Source organism: Poecilia reticulata, linkage group LG6 (assembly GCF_000633615.1).
Source record: "Poecilia reticulata strain Guanapo linkage group LG6, Guppy_female_1.0+MT, whole genome shotgun sequence".
Taxonomy (NCBI): domain Eukaryota; kingdom Metazoa; phylum Chordata; class Actinopteri; order Cyprinodontiformes; family Poeciliidae; genus Poecilia; species Poecilia reticulata.
In genome coordinates this window covers 22,865,975-22,884,829 of record NC_024336.1, presented here as the reverse complement: position 1 = coordinate 22,884,829, position 18,855 = coordinate 22,865,975, and the positions used below count along the sequence as shown (strand labels likewise).

At 39.3% G+C, this 18,855-nt stretch overlaps 1 protein-coding gene across 15 annotated transcripts in view; it reads right to left on the bottom strand.

The window, feature by feature from the left end:
- Positions 1-1,213: 1,213 nt before the first annotated feature.
- The window catches only part of mef2aa (myocyte enhancer factor 2aa), a 75,322-nt gene continuing 57,680 nt past the window's right edge, over positions 1,214-18,855 (bottom strand). For 6 of the 15 annotated variants that reach the window (XM_008412371.2, XM_008412374.2, XM_008412373.2 and 3 more), the window contains 6 exons: positions 17,299-17,358; positions 10,567-10,751; positions 8,582-8,605; positions 5,910-6,039; positions 5,614-5,737; positions 1,214-5,435 (listed from right to left, as the gene is read on the bottom strand). In XM_008412371.2, the coding sequence (XP_008410593.1) occupies positions 5,099-5,435; positions 5,614-5,737; positions 5,910-6,039; positions 8,582-8,605; positions 10,567-10,751; positions 17,299-17,358 (860 nt within the window). In that variant the 3' untranslated portion in view covers positions 1,214-5,098. The remainder of the gene's footprint in view (positions 5,436-5,613; positions 5,738-5,909; positions 6,040-8,581; positions 8,606-10,566; positions 10,752-17,298; positions 17,359-18,855) is intronic. The other 9 variants (XM_017305331.1, XM_017305336.1, XM_017305335.1 and 6 more) reach the window with 4 other exon arrangements.

Genomic DNA, 18,855 nt, shown 5'->3' with positions numbered 1-18,855 from the left:
AAAACTTGCAGATTATTCTTTTTACATGTTATGGTGAATGTTGTCCTATCATCGTAACAGTGATAGGACAATGTTATCATTGTAACAATCAAGATTTTTGTAAGTGATCTGCTTTGCAGCAATTGTTCTTTTCCATAGTAAATATCTTTTTTTAATCGTCGCTACTGCAAAAACACAAGTAAAACTTCTCAGTGCAACAATGACTCAGGAATATTTTTCTTCCAGTATTCCTGCAAGACATGACAGTTAGCAAGGTGTGTAGCATGCATGACAAAAGGACCTCCCAGATGTGGAATGCAATTTTGATACACCCATGGTGTTTGTGCCATGACACCCAAGTACATGTGTTAAGACCAAGTTTTCATGGTAAAATGAAGGATTTGTAAGATATTCCAAGTTAAACTCATTTAATTATTTCCAGTATATTTGGTCTTAACAAGCTTAGAATTTATGTCAGAATTCTTATGTAAGTTGCTTAAAAGTGATATTTGTTTAACTAGTTTATCCTAAGTGCAACATTGAGTACAGTACTGAACTTAAGTTGCTTCCTTACTTTCAATTTTGAATTTGTTTCCCTTATTGCCGGTTTTTAGGCATTGGAAAATCCTTTACATTCCTAAGTATTTTTAAGTGGCCTTGCAATTGAATCAAACCACTGTTCCTTAAAAATATGTCCAAGAGATTATAAAGCAAACATAAAAACTCCTTTCTAACCTACGTGACCCAACCAGGAAGCCAGCGACCAACTGGGTATACATTTAATTGTACAACAACGCCGCCTTCTGGTAACTTTGCGGAAATATATAGATGTATGCAAAAATTGAACATACCAAATCTTACCATTAAAGGCTACTGTATGGTTTTCTGTGTTTTTGTCGCTTCATCCACAGGAAACCTTTAAACTGCAGGTCATTATAAGAAAGTCCTCTGTATGTTAAAATTGCTGCTGTCTTTGAGTATTCAATTTGAGGAATAGTTTGGATGTCACGAAAAGTAAATGTATTACAACAAATGTATTAAATTGAGTCATTACACTTAGTGATCCATTAACTTATTATTACTATCATTATTTTGTTAACTAATCTTTATTCCAAAGCTCACTTTATTTGTATTGCAGACATGTTGCAAAGTGGGCCTTTTTTAGCCTACAGTCTTTTGACTAAACTTTTGAAAATGCAGCATTAACCAAGTACACAAAGATGAGCAGACAGAGTTCAGATTGAGCATACACTGAGGTGTTTAATAAAGTTGACAGTTTATACTGTTTGGGACTTCACAGAAGAACAGATTCTATGAAAGAGTTGTTTACTTCATTTTATACAGAATAAGAGAGAAAAAAAACCCAAACAAAATTACACATGAAAAGCCAATATTTGCACTTTTTTTGTGTAGAATACAAATTTTGTACAACATCTAGCATAGTATCTTAATTGTTCAATAAAAAGTTCACTTGAATAATTATTGTATGTTGAAAATAAAATAACACATTCAAGCGAAAACAAAAATGCAGATTAACTTAAAATCTATTTCAATTTTAAAACAAATATTTTTATTATTGGCAACAAAGTCCAGCTTGTGCCGCCAAACGGTCTGAGCACTCAAACCGAAAACAGCTCCTTTAGTTACGTGAACTATTAACTACAGACACTTACCAAACACTTAGTTCTGTTTATAAAAGCCATGAAGCAAAGCGGTGTGCTCTTGCACAGCAAAGTGAAGAAAGTCCTCTCCAGAGGTTCATCGATTACCCTTTCCTTTCACATTCATCAGTTATGCACAATTTGGACGAGGACGAACAGAGCGAATTGTATCACCGTGCATTCACCATGCAATAGCTTGTGTGAGTTTGCAGTGAAGAGAGGCGGGATCTGCTCCCGCCCAGATGATGTCTGCATTGTCTTTTCCGTACAGGAGTGAGAACAAATGTGGTGCAATTTCTCTTTGGAATAAGGCATTTCCTAACTGTGCATATTGGTAGAGCAACTACAAAATTCCCTGATATGTCATCAAGTGCTAAAAAATGTGCTCAACTATGAGGCGGCGCTGCCAAGACAGGCTGATTTCTGTTGAAGTCATTTATTATTGCTATTTTCCTCTGCTGTGTTAAACTGGATTACAATAAGGGCAATTAAACACTATGGTGTATATTTATGTGTCATAAAGTGTCTCGCAAAAGCAGTCAGTTGAACTTTTTCAAAGTTTGTCACATTACAACCACAAACTGCACTGGATTTTATTGGGATTTTTTTGTAATTTTTACAAGTTAAACAGTATAAAGTGTGGCCTCAATTTGCATTCGCTTCTTTTTCTTCAGAGGTCAGCTTTTTGAGTTTGTCTGGGTGCAATGTAGGAGAGTGTTAATCAGAGAAGCAGCCACTCTGGAGGAGTTGAAGATCAAGAGAACACTACAAATCTGATCTTTCAAAAAAAGAGTGCCAAAAAAGGCAATTGTTGTATGACAGCGAGACCAAAAATGTAAGTTTTTAGCTCCCCACCCATTATCATTACATAGATGAAAAATAGCAGGACAACCAAAGACACAYATCCAGGCTACTTTAGGATATCAAGAAATGGGATTAGCGTTTCTTGAAGTCTGTCTATCCAATCTGACTCAGGTTGAGGTGTTTGGTAAATAACATTGGGATAAAGGTTTATTACATAACCCCAAAAATGTGTGGCTGTAGTCGTGGCTAGAGGCAGAAAACACATGTCACACTTTCCAGATTTCAGTTTGTTTAAAATAAATAAATAAATTCTATTGCATTTCACAAGTACTGCATTGTATCGCTCTCTCATGCACAATCCCAATAAAATACATTAAGACTAGTGGCTGCAACAAGACACGGTGTGAAAACGTTCAAGCTGTATGAATACTTCTTACGGGAAAATGAATATGAGGAGATGGCCCAAAAGAGATTGATGATAATAAAATTGTAGTCCAGTAACTTCCAGCTGTGGCACTTCAGAATAAGAGGCTAACAGTCTGACACTCTTTCCCCTGACAGCTTGTGGACTGAATATGTTTAGTAATGACATCATAGCATTTATATTTCATGTGAAGTGGAGTTAAATCTGCATAGATCTGCAATGGTGTAAAACTGTGGGAAGGTTGAAGGATGCCCAAGGTTACTAACAAACACAAGACACGCCATGGAGAATGCACAGTGAAATCCGTCTCGTACAGAAAAATTCTCATACAAATGTGTGCCTCTCAGCAGGAAATATAGAAGTCAGTCAGTGTGCTGTTATCTGATGAATGGGTAATTCCTTTTGAAATGGAGAATTAAAACCACCACAACCCTGTTTTTTTTCAGTCATTGTTACAGTGTAATAACACAGGCTGTATGCAAAAACAACTTTCAATTTCTTTGCAAATTTCTGGCTCCTATTGTTTCTAMTACAAGGTTACAGCACTGTCACTAAATGGGGATAAACTTGTGATAGGATCTCTTCAGCCAATTGGGTTATTACGGGTATTTACAACTACATGTGGGCCCGCATATATGATTATTTTCATCCCAACGTCACCAGCAGCTGTTCTGTGTTTGAATTTGTTGAGTTAAATTCCAAAAGCCAGTGGCAGGATGAGCCAAATGGCCTCAGAGATGGTTTTCAGTCAGTTGAGTTAGAAGCAACAACAATAGAATATTCTCTGTTGTGTGAGATAAAACCGCGGGTTTGAATTGTGGCAGTAACTTCAGCACCTGGTGTTAGAGCACAATAGGTAGGAAGAAACCCTATTTCCCCCAGCCTTTTGATCATCCTTCAAAAAAAAAAAAAGAAAGAAAGAAAAAAGTTTGACCTTACTTAATTCGTCATAGAGTGTATTCAGGGCAAACAAGACAAAACCAATAATCTAAAAGCAAAAATTTGTCAGAGTTTATGCAGAAATGACTGAACAAAACCTTGAAATATGGACCAGTGACTTCTTTTTTTTTTTAAAGGTCCACTCCTGTAAACTCAGCTGTAAACCACAAAAATATACTTTTCTTGAAAACGGTGTACTCACCACCCTGGCAATATATATATTAAAGTTGCTATTTACACAACAACAACAACAAAAAAAAAAAGAGACAAAACGCTTGGCTCATATTTTGACATTGTACAAATAGAACAGCAAACGCCCATGGCTTTTTGATTTCAGATTCAAGAATCAGCCTTTTGTGATTTTCACACCGCAACAAAGTACGATGAAAAATACAGAGTATGATGAAAAAAAAAAAGAAAAAAAAAAAAAAGAAGAAGACAGGCAGTATTTGAGCAAACTGTAGAGAGATTACAGCAACTGTACAACACAAAAACCCCAGCTTTGGCTTATTTAACTAATGAACTGTTGCTCAAATGTGAACACGTTGGCTTACTAACCAGCTCAACTGGACAGGTTTGCATTATCTTAACTGTATATTTATACACCTTACTCTTTTAAATTATAAAATTAATTATCATTATTGCGATAAATTCTGATGTTATTTTACCTCCCATGTTGTTGTTTTAAAGTTGTTTTAGCTTATTAAAAGAGTCTTGAAAGACCTCGCCATGATGTGCTCCGTGTCAAAAGATCATATGGATTTAAAAAATTTAGAGAGGCCCCCCCTTTTAGACCAAACTTGGGTGATTGCACCGTTGTATTTGGACATACTTCTTGACGTGAACATCCTATGTAATTAGAGAGTCCTTAGCCTGAAAGCAACACAATTTTCTGGGATTGTTTGCGAACTTGCGAGCACGACAGCAAAACAGCAACTACATGTAAGTGTCTGACTAGACCAGTGGCTACAATATTCTACCGCTTATCACTTAACAATTTTCTCTCATCTGCAGACGCCTTCTGAACTGCACCAAGTACCTGATACCACCTGCCAGTGCCCAAAATGTATTTAGATTATTTAACCTTGCTGTATCAGTTTTAGAATTGACTTAAATATGCCCTGACATCTTCTAACGTTACATCCCAGAATTACAAATCGAAGTGGAGTTGAATAATAGAATAATGTTGACAGCTCTAAGGACCCTCGCTCTGTCTTTTATCCCCATGTCTAATCCCTCCCTTTCTCTCTCTCTCTGTCTGGCTGGTGACTGCAGACCGGATCAGAGCTCCTTATGTCACCCATGTATCCATGCGCAAGCGCTTGACTGACGGGCTCTCCCTGTCCTCAGAGCCGGCAGGGGGTCTTCCGAGTCCAAGCGGGGAATGGAAGTCCGCCCGGTGGTCCTCGCGGTCGCTGCCGTCATATGAACTGCAGGACGAGCTGAGGCTGTCGGCGGGCGAGCGTCCCAGAACTTCCTGCCGGCTGGACCCTTGCTGGGGCTGCTGTGGGGGGAACCCGGATGGGGTGACCCGCTCGCGGGGCGGGGAAATGGGCTCAGACTTGATGTTTATGCTCTGGCTGGTGCTAATGGATAAGTTGGAACCCTGAGGTAGGTGACTTCCACCACTGCAGCATAGGGAAGAAGAATATCTCATATTCAGTTTACAACAAAAATAAAAAACAGTGCTAAAAGCCAGGAATATGTAAGTGAATGATTCAGAATGATATCACAGAGCACCGTGGGTGTTGCTTTTATGCGAGGGTGTCTGTAGAGTGTGCCTTTGTTTGCAAGTGTGTTACTTACACCAAAGAATTAAGAGCTGCCTGGCCTAGTTGATGCTGTTGCCATGCAGACATGGAGCCCAGAGAGAGGCCGGGAGAGCTGAAGCCCTGCAGGGAGGAGATATCCGCACTGCTCAGCGAGTACTCTGTTAAAACAAAAGCAGTCACACACTCACAAACTGAGAACTAACTCACATTTCACCTTCACAACTGTGCGCTAGTAAGAAAATAGCAGGAACAAGGAACGTGAACTACAAGAGGTCCCAGCTGAGGGGGCTGCTTTCAGTGTAGGGATGAGGGCAGAAGGTGCAGACTCACCAGCAGGATTGTAGGCGGTGGGCATGCCTGAATAGACCAAGCCCTGTGGGGGCAAACTGGGGGTGGTAACAGACACAACAGGAGTGGCAAGCGGCTGGGTGGACTGGGAACTGCTTATCCTCTGGGTGTTCTGTAGGACACAAAAGCAAGACGGAGAAAATAAATGCAGAAAATATACCAGTCCAAATCCAGATCTATCCAGACTATGAGCATACTCTCATCGCAGAAATTAAAAAGTACTTGAAAATATATTTTTTCCCCCCGTAATTTTACACCAGACATTATCCACCACAAGGTGGCAGTGAAGCTGTGTAAGTTAGCAAAAGTATATAACAGTATTTTAAATTGTACAGTTAAAAACCCCAAGTCATAATCACCAGATGTCCATGTCAGTAAATTATAGCATAAAATTAAATTTAATCCAGTGATTAACTTTATAAAGTGAACATTTTGAATTGTATAAATTCAACTCACACAAAAAGACATATTTTAAGTGTTTGTTTTTTTATTTTGATGATTAAGGGTCACAGTTAACACGTTCCAAAAATAAGATTCACAGAAAATTATGATATTACATAAGACCAGTAAAAACAGACATTTCACCCTACTGTGCAGTATGTTTATGTAAGGTGGGGTACTGCATGTGGACACAGTATTTGGACAGGGCTCCTTTTGCATAAATTACTGGATTAATGCAGTGTGGTATGGAAGCAGCCTGTGTCCCATCTGAGGTGTAAAGGAAGCCCATGTAGCTTTAGTAATAGCTTCAGCTACTGTACAGTTTTGGTCTCTCATTCTCCTATTGATTGTTATAAAAAGGAGAATGAGACTTAGATTCAAGTCAGGTCATTTTGCTGGCTATTCAAACACAATGATACAATGAAAACTAACCAAGTTATCAGAACTTCTGGCAGTATGTGTACAGATGCCAAGTCCTGCTGGAGAACCAAATCAGCATCTCCAGAAAGCTAATCAGCAGGTGGAAGCATGAAGTACTCCAAAAATTCCTGCATTCACTCTTGAATTTATAAAACACACCAGTAGATAACATGACTCCCAAAATCTTCACTGACTATGAAAATGTGGACTCTGTGCCACTCAACTGATATGCCAGACTCTGGGACCTTGATTTCAAAATGAAATGTTATATTTATTTTCACCTGAAAAGATGACTTGGTTTACCAACCAACAACCAAGTCCTTTTTTTGGGGCTCGGGTAAAAAAAACTATTCTGATGTTGACTCTGATTCTGTGGTGGTTTAACAAAAGTGAAGTGACTGTTGCAGTCAAAGCCCCAAATACTTCCGTGTGCATTAGCTTCTGAAATTATGCCTCTAGGTGCAGCACACACTCTGTAAATCTCCCCCAAACTACTAAAAGAGGCTTCACATCAAAACATTTTCAAGGCTCCAGTAATCCCTATTGCATTTGCATGTTTTCTACCACATTTTTCCTTCCTCTAAACTTTCCATTAGTATTATTGGATAAAGCACTTTGTGGGCTGTCAGCCTTACTAGAAATAATAGCCTCAGCTACATCAGTCAGTGTAATAAACCTATACAATGGTTTTACTTTTGAAATCAAATTACTGAAATAACTTAACGTGTATTATTCTTAAAATTGAAATGTTTCTGTAAAATCTAAAAGTTTAGTCTAAAAAGCACATGTGCAAATGTATTCACTAAATACATCACAATGACAAATCCCCCGTAAAATCCACCCCTCCTTTTTATAGTTTTTTTTCTCTAATATGTCAAACATGTAAATAGTGAATTGGGATAGAGAAAACTCTCAAGATTCACTCTAAGTCCAATCAAATAAACATTCAGAGCAAGAAAAGTCAGCGCAAGACAACAGATCGCTTCTACACTCACATAACACCCGAATGAGATGTTGCAAGAGGATAACGCAAATGACACATTTCAATTCCCAGAGTGACGCACAGAGGAGCTGCGGTGGTTTTTCAGTGTAGTGGCTGGCATGCATCCACACAAACACACCTACACAGCTCGGTGCGGTCATGCAGTGAGCTTTGCTGTGAGCTACAAAATGCACACACGGCCTAATAATCAAAAGCAGACACGCTGCAGCTTTTAAAACAATGCTATGACAAACCCTCCGTGTGTAATATAACAAACATATGCGCAGCTGCCAACGGTTGCGTTTGAAGCCGGATTGCATCATAAAGTTGATGGCTTCCTTGAATTGTTCCAACACTATCCGGCCAGATGACTTCACCAAACCCCAAGAATCTCGCAGAGTGATTTCATTTCGGATGATGTAATTTTCTCTCCCTCGGAAAAAGAATATACGATTTATGTTTTTCTCATTGCTCTTCAATTGTTAAACATCAAACCGCGACTGTAATATAGCAGTGTGAAAAGGATTAGCATTAGTTCTCCTCTTTCTATCACACACTCCTGCATACTGGAACTCCTGGTGACTAATATTCACATGTTTGGAACAGAGGAGAAAATTTAACAGGCCAAGGCAGTCTTCTTCACAGGCCAAACTTAATGCATGCAGTGACAAAAGCTGTTGTCTTTTACATTTTTTATTTTTTATTTGAAGGAAAAGTGTCTCCTCTGTGAACACCACCTTCAGTTCAGCATGTGATTACTTTGAAGCGTGTTAACATTTCAGCCTTTTGCCCAGGCATTTGTCAAACTCACCAAATCCATTTCCTCCTCTTCCGACTGCCCTCGACAGAAGGAAAGAAGAGAGTTATGGAAAAGGAGCAGAGTGATCAGGAGAGGGGAGAGGTGATAGCTATCAAGATTTTATAGTAAAGGGGACACAACTGGAAGTAAAACTGCTGATGATTTCTGCCACCAATGCAAAATCTTATGCTTTTTGAGCATTTATGAACAGCTGTGCCCTGAAACCTTTAAGCAGAATAAGAAATAACTTATTCTGAGATAGGATACAAACTAAAACTTTTCCCTAACATCAACTCACAATCATTATAAACTACAGATATTTATTTATTTTTCCTGTTCACCCTGACTCCTCCCTGAGCCCGAAAGGAGAAACAAGAAACCCATCTTCCATCTTTCCTTTGCTGTGGGACACACTGTGAGCAGGCCAGGGCTCCTAATACTCATCCTCAATCAATAGCTGTGGGAAGACACGACAAGGGCGACAAGATATTATCTGGCTCACACCCTGGGCCCCTGATTAAGTCTTCATCTACACTCTGTCACACTGAGATGTGATTAATTTAATACCATTATGGCCTAATGACAGGCTGTCTGCAGACCTGCCACGGCAGCCACCTTCCACCGCCTCCACGGCTCAGGCAAGACTGAAGCAACCTCCAGACTGAACCTGTTTCAGATCTCAAACAGTTTGTCCTGTCTGCTCTTGATGCATCCGAGGCGCAAGAATGTTCCTTCACAGGAACAGTTCTCCGTTACTGAAGCACTTGCAACATGTCAGTTCACCCCTCTATTCTACTTAACAGTACCTTTGAAAACTACTCATACCATTTGTAGAACCAGCGTTCGTCGCAATTACAGCTGGAACTGTTACGAGGACGAATGCACTCTTATTTAGACCATTACATTATGGCTATGATTGTATGGCTAAGGTCTTCGTACTGCTGGAAGTCCTTTCTTCCAGAATTGCCCTTTTTTTTTAAATCCCCCACCGTCTTTTTATTAATTCTGACTAGCTTCCTTGTCTTTTGTTAAGAAGAGAACATAATTCTGCCACTACAAAGTTTTACTATCAGGATGTTAAAGTGTTTAGATCTGCCACAAACAATGTATTGCAAAATTGGTTGGTTGCTCAGAGGATATGTATTTATGTCAATAGATTCTCACACCTGAGCTGTGGATCTATATAGCTCCTCCAGAGTTTTTCTGAACAATGCTGGTATCTGTTACCTGGCTGGTCAATTTAGGAGGACGGCCATGTCTTATGAGGCTTGCAGCCATCTCAAATGTGTTAAATTTTTTGATAATAAATTAGACAGTGCTGCTTGAGATGTGCACATACTAAAATATCCACTGATATTGTTTTAATAATTATTCTATGGTTTTAACTTCCCCACAACGTTATTGTTGACCTGGTTTGTTTCTTGATCTTTGTTGCACATTTGGTTAATTAATGTTTATTAATAAACCTTTACAGAAAAGTTGTATTTATTCAGAGATTACATTATAAACAAGTGTGGCTTCTGAAGCCAATTGTACCTTTATTTAAAAGGTAACAGACTCCGGGGAGCTGAATACAAATGCATGTCACCCATTTTGAAACTTTCACTGTAAATGTTTTGAAAAGTATGAATCATTTTCCTTCCACTTCACAATTATGCAGCACTTAGTGTTTGCACATGAATACCTTTGCAAAGCCCTGTATGAACCTAGAGTTCATTTCTAAGGGGTTATGACATGTTTACGACATAAGGCTGAAGGAATCTTAAAGGAAGGTTTCCTAAAGTGCAAAAAGCTGATTTCATAAAGAACGTTGTTATAGCAAGTTTAATGCAGATAAGCAATGTCCTAAATGAGGTGATAACCTCACTTGCAAACCATGATGTGCTGCGATGATAACATCAAAGACATGTGCAGGGAAATTCTGCACATACTTCTGCTTAGTTTAATGCAGCCTCTCAGTTCCTCGGGTCGATGAAACTGATGTGCTCTTTACTCACCAGTGGGGGCATCATCCCTTTGCTCGATGGAGGGATAACAACCCTCAGGTCTGGCTTGCGGCTCCCCATTCCCATGTTCCCTCCAGGAGGCGGTGGAGACTTGGTAGGCATGACTTTACCCAGGCCGTTGCCGCTGGGCGTGCTGAGGAGGCTCGGCGAGCCCCTGGGGTTAACGAAGCCGTTCCCTGCAGAGACACACAGCAACAGAAACGCATCATCAAACCAGAGGGCTGTGACTGACAACACTCCCGGCCATATGAGAAACCTCTCACGCCGTCTTGTTCCGCAGCTCGCGTGCAGCATGCGGCGTTAAGTGTTTCCAACCCTCTGGGAAGTTTTAATCGACTCGGATAATTATCCTGCGCGTTTACAAAAATAAAATGTCCATTTCAAAATTGATGAGCCTTTCATTTTTTATTGTGAATGATTACATCAAAGGCAAGTCTTTGCATCTTGGGGATGAAGCGCAGTTCACTGGCAAATGTACTGTGACCACTAAAAAGACACAACTGGGTCTCTAACAGTTGAACAAATGTTCTGCTGTGTGGTTTTGTCATGCAAACAACAGAAAAAGTGCAAGACTTGTGTCCTAATGTTCACACCTTGGAGATCGTAGTCATTAGTCATTTCCGTTATATTTTAAATGCAAAACAAATATTCACACCTTTTTTTCAAAATTCTTCTTCTGTTGCACAAATACTAAACTCCTAAAATTGAAGAATCTCATCATTGGGTAGAAACAAATACTAGTTGATATTTTATTTTATTTTTTTCGAGTTTCAGTTCTTAAGAATTCTGTTTCACCTTATATGGTGCATCTTTATAGACCACAACACATTTAACAAAACTGAAACAAGAAAGTGACTTTGAGTTTCCCTGTTACAAGGACTCACTGTCCAAATGTGTCAAATTGTAGCAATGCTGTGAAACGTCTGCATCTGCTTTAAACTGTTGACATGTTTTAGCACGTCTTATAAAAAAAAAATAAAAAATCTTGTTCCGGTTTTGCAAACCTACAATATCGTATTTTCCGCACTATAAGGCGCACCGGATTATAAGGCGCACCTTCAACGAATGGCCTATTTTAAAGCTTTTTTCAGATATAAGGTGCACCGCATTATAAGGTGCATAGAATAGATGCTTCAGTTTGGGTTGCCGTACTCAATTATTACACATCTACATTTGTAAAGAAGTGGTCCCTGAGTACTTTATATAGTAGGCTGCCCCAGTCGTTGTTTCACTCATGGTGTTGCGATATTGTGCCCAACTGCTTTCTGGGTAACACAGACCAACCGACACGCTGCCGCCGCAGTCTCTGCTCTCACCCCTCCCCCAAACTTTATTGACAAACCATCGTTCTGACAACTATCCCAGCATGCACCGCGCACTTCTTCTTCTACGGGCAAAAATGAAGTTGGCGGCTGCTTACCGTAGTTGCTAGACCTGTTGTGGCTCAATATTGGTCCATATATAAGGCGCACCGGATTACAAGGCGCACTGTCGGCTTTTGAGGAAATTGAAGGTTTTTAGGTGCGCCTTATAGTGCGGAAAATACGGTACTTTAATGTCGTTGTTCAAGCGCAGAATACTAAATGACTCCTCTGAACAAAGTCTGCAGTTCGCTTATAGAAACCGGGCACCCGGCTGCTGGGAAAACTGAAACAAAGCAAAAGTCATATTTCAAGTGCACTTGGATTTTAAAGGCATTGTGCTTTTAATGCATGTCTGAGTGAAATTTGTCTTTGCAACCAAAGAAATGTGGTTTTATTTCTGAAAACGATGAGAACAAAAAGAAGAAATCACATTATCTTGCAAAACGTCGACAGATCATTAACACTTCAACAAGTTGCAGACTTGTCCATTGTCTTCAGCGGACAGAAACACAAAGTGTGTACACGGCAAAGAGGCTCGGGCGTAAAATACATAATGGAACAATGGCCCCCGCTGACTGCAGATAAGGAGAGCAACAATTCATGGCCAAATAAACAGTTATGAAGCCTACAATAGTATCTCACAGCTGAATCAACAGTGTGTACAAGCAGCTATCGCCATCAGCTCTGGCTTTGATCACACACAAGACTTGGCTGCCGCTGCAAGAAAACAGTGTTTACAGAATTAGCAGGGTAAATGTCCAAGGCTCCAAAAATAGCAAGCCTGATTAAAAACAGCCAGGATGTCATTTTGTGGGAATGAGAAGTTAGTGCAAATAGGATTTCATGTAAAGGAATGGGAGGCAATGTGGCAATTTGGCACGTAAAGACCAATCTGATAACAACTAGGGAGCTGGTATTCAACTCCGGCAGAAGGCTGCACTGCACACAAAACATGAAGTTATTTTTTGAGAGAAAACAGGACAACAGGGATGACAAATAGGCTGTTTTCACAACAGACATTTTGACTTACAGGAGGAGGGAACCACCGTCCTCGTCATTACTGGGTTATTTGTTTTAGCTCTGGAAACCATGTTGCTGTTGTGATTTGTAACATCACTCCCCATATTATAAATGATTCATGCTCAGTAGGCCAGGTTACTCAAGGCTCTTATTACAGTGGATTGCAAAATTTTTCAAACCATTCAAATTCCTCCACATAGTTGGGGAATACAACTATACAACCACTTATGGGTGTTCTGCTGTGATTTTAAATGACAGACTTACACTACGTAGTGCATAGCTGTAAAATGTTTTTAATATAAAAATCTTAAAACTGGCGTAAATTTATATTCAGCCTCTTAATTCTGGTTCAATTAAAATCCACTGCAATAAACTCTGTCAGAAAGCCCATGACAAAAAGAAAAACAAAAACAAACAAACACAAAAAAAAACAGAAGAAGTCTTGTCAGCCAAAAGCAAACTGCCATGCATGGAAGACAATTGGACATCAACCTGAACACACCATTCAAGCACTACATGGTGGTGGTAGCATCATGCTGTGGGGATGTTGTTTTTCAACAAGGAAACGACTGCAAGTCAAAGTTTGTTCGCAAATAAGAAATGTCAGTCACTACATGGACAAAGTGACATCCTGGCACTGTGACACTGGCAGTTGTTCTGAGATTTGAGTCAAGAGACTACATACAAATACACTATATTTTTTGCAGTTCCATCCATCCATCCATTTTCTTTACACCCTTGTCCCTTAGTGGGGTCGGGAGGGTTGCTGGTGCCTATCTCCAGCTAACGTTCCGGACAAGAGACGGGGTTCACCCTGGACAGGTCGCCAGTCTGTCACAAGGCAGCACAGAGACAAACAACCATGCACACACACACTCACACCTAGGGACAATTTAGASAGACCAATTAAYCTAACAGTCATGTTTTTGGACTGTGGGAGGAAACCAGAGTACCCGGAGAAAACCCACACATGCACAGGGAGAACATGCAAACTCCACGCAGAAGGACCGGGGCCAGGAATCGAACCCAGAACAGCTCTTCCAACTGCGCCACTGTGCAGCCCACTTTTTGCAGTTTTATTTGGAAAACATTTTTAAAACTGCATGTCATGCGGAAGGGAACGCCTTTCCACAGTTATATGATAATATTTGGTAGTGAACCATGCAAGTATTTAAGATGTATAAATACTTTTGCAAGGCCATGTAACTTTAAATATATAGCACTTTACTAAATCATAAAAGATTTACAGGGTACATCACAAAAAGACAAACAAGCACGTCAACCAAGTTGTATAGTTTTTTTTTTTTTTTCCGGTTTCAAAGACTTTACTTTGCTACAAAATTAAATGAGAAAACATGGGTCAAGCAGGTTACGTCTGACATGTTCATCTAGACTGGAACATCTTTATTGTACAGATAAGAAGAGGAAACAACTATCCAGGTAAAGCACATATCATTAACTTTTAATAATCTGAAAGAAAACATCATAATAACCACCAACATAATTATAGTACAGCTATTCAACTTTTTATACAAGAAAACTGCACATGAACAGTGAAAAGTCAACCCACAAATTCCCACCTGCAAGCTTTGATGAGACTCCAGCCTATAAACCAATAGACACAAAGGACCTGCTGTACAAAATACCCACAAGAAGTTCTCTGTCTGCGTGATATGTCTGAGGTATTTCGGTTGTTTTCATTTTGTGCTTGAATGATGTAAGTTGTTCATCTTCAAAACCAAAATGACAGGATGAATACAATGGCTGTTGTTTTTGTTATTGCATTATTACTAGGATATATTGCCAGGATCAATTATTATCTTAGTCATTTTGGATGTTTGTCTGCACTGACATCACAACTTGAGGACAGTTTATCACATGGTCGTCTTCCATTTTATTAAAAGACAAACACAAACATTCTGCTGTGTTTTTACAGACTGATTTAGGCTTGAAGTTTCCAACTAGACCATGTTATCTAAGGAATGCACCCTGAGATGCCTGATAAGGACTGAGTAAGATGACTATTTTCAAGCAAACGTAAGACAGGTAACACATCTTAACAAACAGCTAAACTACAAACTTATTTCAGAGCCAAGAGCCATCGGAACCAATCACAAGTTAAGACGCAGCTTGATTCCAGCGTCTGCCCTGAATCTTAATTATTCAGATTTCACCGGTCTTAAATCCTCTGCCACTGAAACCTGTCAACACTGAAAGCAGTTTGGTTTATGATCATTGTTCTGAATTATTAACATGGTATGGAAAAAAGAGAAGGTAGTGGTGGGGGAGGAGAGGTATTACATAAGGCCCTGTGTTTACAAATGAAGACTTCGGTTTTTATTTTCAAGATCAAGGAAAGAAAACACAGTGAGTTATTGAGCCCAGCAACCCACGTGTGTTTCTGTCAATGGGAAGAAATAATGGAAGCCAATCAAGGACAACAAAAAAACAGCTTTCAACTAACATAAGCCATGCACAGATCTTTCATTGTATCTCAGAGGAATAATTCTGGGTGAAAAAAAATGTTGCATCACTCATCAGGTTGAATACATGTTATTTATACAACTAATCATAGGTAGATAAATCAAAACAAACTACAAAAGAAAATTACTTTCCTAAAATAAAGGCAACATCACACAAACCCCACCCTGCTCTTGCACTACTCCATTCGCCAGTGTTGAATCATACATAGTGAAGTATTTTAATGTAGAAACAAAAGTTCAAAAGTTGCCTTAAAATTATAAGTGCAGTTAAATCAATATTAATTTGACTTTCAGAACAATTTAAAATTATAAGTGAAGCACTTCACATTAACTCTTATGTGTAAAACACTCAGAATAAGTGGGATTTAACACAAACATTAAACGCATTAAACCTACTCTGCAGATACACGTATTTTGTACATTTCAAAAGCTTGTACTTCTTCCAGATCAGATAATATGTTCAGCTTAAAGGTACATTGCAGGCTCTTTTAAATCTTCAATCTCCACCTAAACATTCAGACCAGATGGGGACCAGCACCTGAGGTTAACTGTGTGTGTGTACAAATCGCAGGCAGAAAGCACATAGTGAGGAACAGAAACTGGCCTGCACGCCGTTGTATAGAGTATAGCTTGAAATCAACTTCAAAGAAAAGTTGTTGTGTTTTTAAAGGTGCTGATGAGCCATTATCTCTGCCACAGACAAGAACAACAGATGGCTTATTTCAGAAAATTCAGTAGCAGAAAATAGTTTGCCAGTGAATGTGGCCAATAATGCTCACAGTACACAATACATGTGAGAAAGAACACTTGAACACCTAGCAAACAATCCASCAATTAAAGCAGTAATTACTGAACAAGAAGTGCTTGGAAATAAAAAAAATAAATCTTCCTGAGCATTGTCTTCTGACAGTTGTGACACTGTCTGAGAAATATCACACAATTTGTCTTCCATCTGTCCCTTTTGAAACGCTGTGCTCATGACTGTGACTCGTAAAAAATCAGAAGTATGTCAGGAACGGTCATCTGACATGGGGGCCGGTGCGGTTTGTTCTGCTTGTGGCCTCGGCTCCTCTGCAAACATGGTACAAACAACAGCTGCAACATGTTTGCACTTTGCCAAATGCTGACGACAACGCCGCCACCCCCCGTCCTCTTGAGGGACAAGGTCTTGGTCCCGATACGGAATCAAAACCTAAAAGAATCACACCGTCTTTTGATCAAATTTACTCTTTGAAGCCATTGGCCCAATGTAATAGCTCCAAACGGATGACATCCGTGTCAAACTATTCTTACCGAATGTCATGCTGTTCTATGAGGATATGTTGTGTTTCACCAGCAATTCTGCTGAGTCATAAGGAAAGAGTTAAACTGCACCTGCCTCAACAACTCACAGAACACATTTCAGCCATGACAGGCTGTCCGGTCATTGTGTACTAAGGACTTAGTGGGATGACACGGCCTGAATAGCTGCAGGGTTATGCTGCTCTAGGCATCTTAGCCACCTTCTACAGCCTTATAGGGGCCTTCGGGGGAAGCAGATGCACCTGTTAACAGAGGTCTCCATGCAATGTCAGAAGACAACTAATTGCTGTACCTTTTTAGCGAAACTTTTTAGCACAAAGGAACAAAAATAAAGTGAATTTAATTAATTATTTTAACGTTTTTTGCTTTGTTTTGTTTTGCATGCTATGCAAAAACAAAACAAAATTATTTGGCTAATGGATGATCCATCAGACATGGTGACAAGGGTTTTGAAGCAATCTCAAATAAAATGCATCTACCCAGCCAGTGTGCTAAGCAGGAGGCCTATTGGGCAGAGCAACAGAGAGCTAATGAATCTCTCCAGGAGGACTTACCCGCTGGGCTAGAGCCCGCACCACTTGGCACTGAAAGGTCTGTGGTATCCAGCATGCCACCTAATGAGATGCACAGAGTGGATATGATTAACCATCTGCATCCTTTCTGCGAGCGAGCAGAGCATGTTATGGAGATGCCAGACCAGACGTAAGAATTTCAAGCAGAGCTCATCTTCACAGCACATGAAAGTGTGGTGTCTGTGTCCTCTTGGCAGGGGGGAATTTTAAAATATATGGTTAAGGAGAGCTACATCAGCATGTTGTTTGAGTTTGCATGCCTATAGGAGTTGAATTGATGAGCGTAGCATTTTAGTTTTGACAAGACCTTTGTCAAGCATTTAAGTGCACTCTTGGAAAGCAGATTTTAAATCAGTTTTAAAAAGGAATAGATTATGTTTTAAAGCCTCTAGGTAGTTGATATCTATAACATTGTACGCATTGTAAGTATCTTCACTTACTATACATACAGATGAGTTATTCCTAAGGACTAAACCTAATGGGCCATCAAGGCGGGGCAGAGACTAATGTGGATTGCTATTACCTTATAGGAACCCTAATCTGTAAAATGTCATATCGGTCTAGTCAAAAACTGTTTTATAAACATTTAAACTGTTGTCATGCTTGAATTAGGTAGTTATGTATACTGCCAATTGTTCATAGAGGAACTGAAAAACTGAAGAATGGAGATGGTGGGACATTCGTTATCTTTCTGTGTAGACTAAATAGAACATTTTCTGTCAGACTAACTCCGTAATAAAACTAGTTTTTTTCAAAAAGCCAACATATTACAGAACTCTAACTGAAAGCTGTTTAAACGCTAGTTTTTATCCTGCATTATGTTTTAAATTTTGGTTTTTATCTTCATTGGAAATTCTTCACCCATTCAGCTTGTGTTTCAACTAGGAACAACATTGGTGGTGCATGTCCTCCCAATTCACTTTCTTGTAACGATAAAGTTAATTAAAAATAACAGTCCAATACAAACGTAATGTTTTTTTAGTAGAATTGCTTTCTACTAAAGGGAAAGAGCAACCAGCTTTGCTCTTTCCCTAACTAAGACTAACCATTAGCTTAGACTTCCAGGAGCAACTAATACGGATTTATACCAAATGAGAACATCACAGGAGTTATTATGGGCAGGTAAAATGTTAACTTTGTATACATTTCAAACCCAACTTCACTATAAAAAATCTCATTAGACATATTTTTAAAGCTTTTGAAACGTCAGTGTGACGCAAAATGAGAAGAGAACAGTAAAATGGTGAAAGAAGCAAAAGACAAAAAGGAAATGTTCTGAAGAACGGCCATTTAGTACATGGGGGTTGCTAGCCAATTCTAATGTGCGGTTAAAGCTCATTGAGATGTTTCACACCTTGTTGAGTGCACTTACTCTGTGTGCAGTGCAGAAAAACCTCATGAGAGCCATTTTGATTGACTGAGTCAGACAAGTTATACAAGTAGTTCATCTGACATTTTTCCACCGAGCTGATAAAGTAAACTGTGACGATGGGAATTTTAGAGAGTAAAATATCTATATCTCTCTGTGCTATATATATA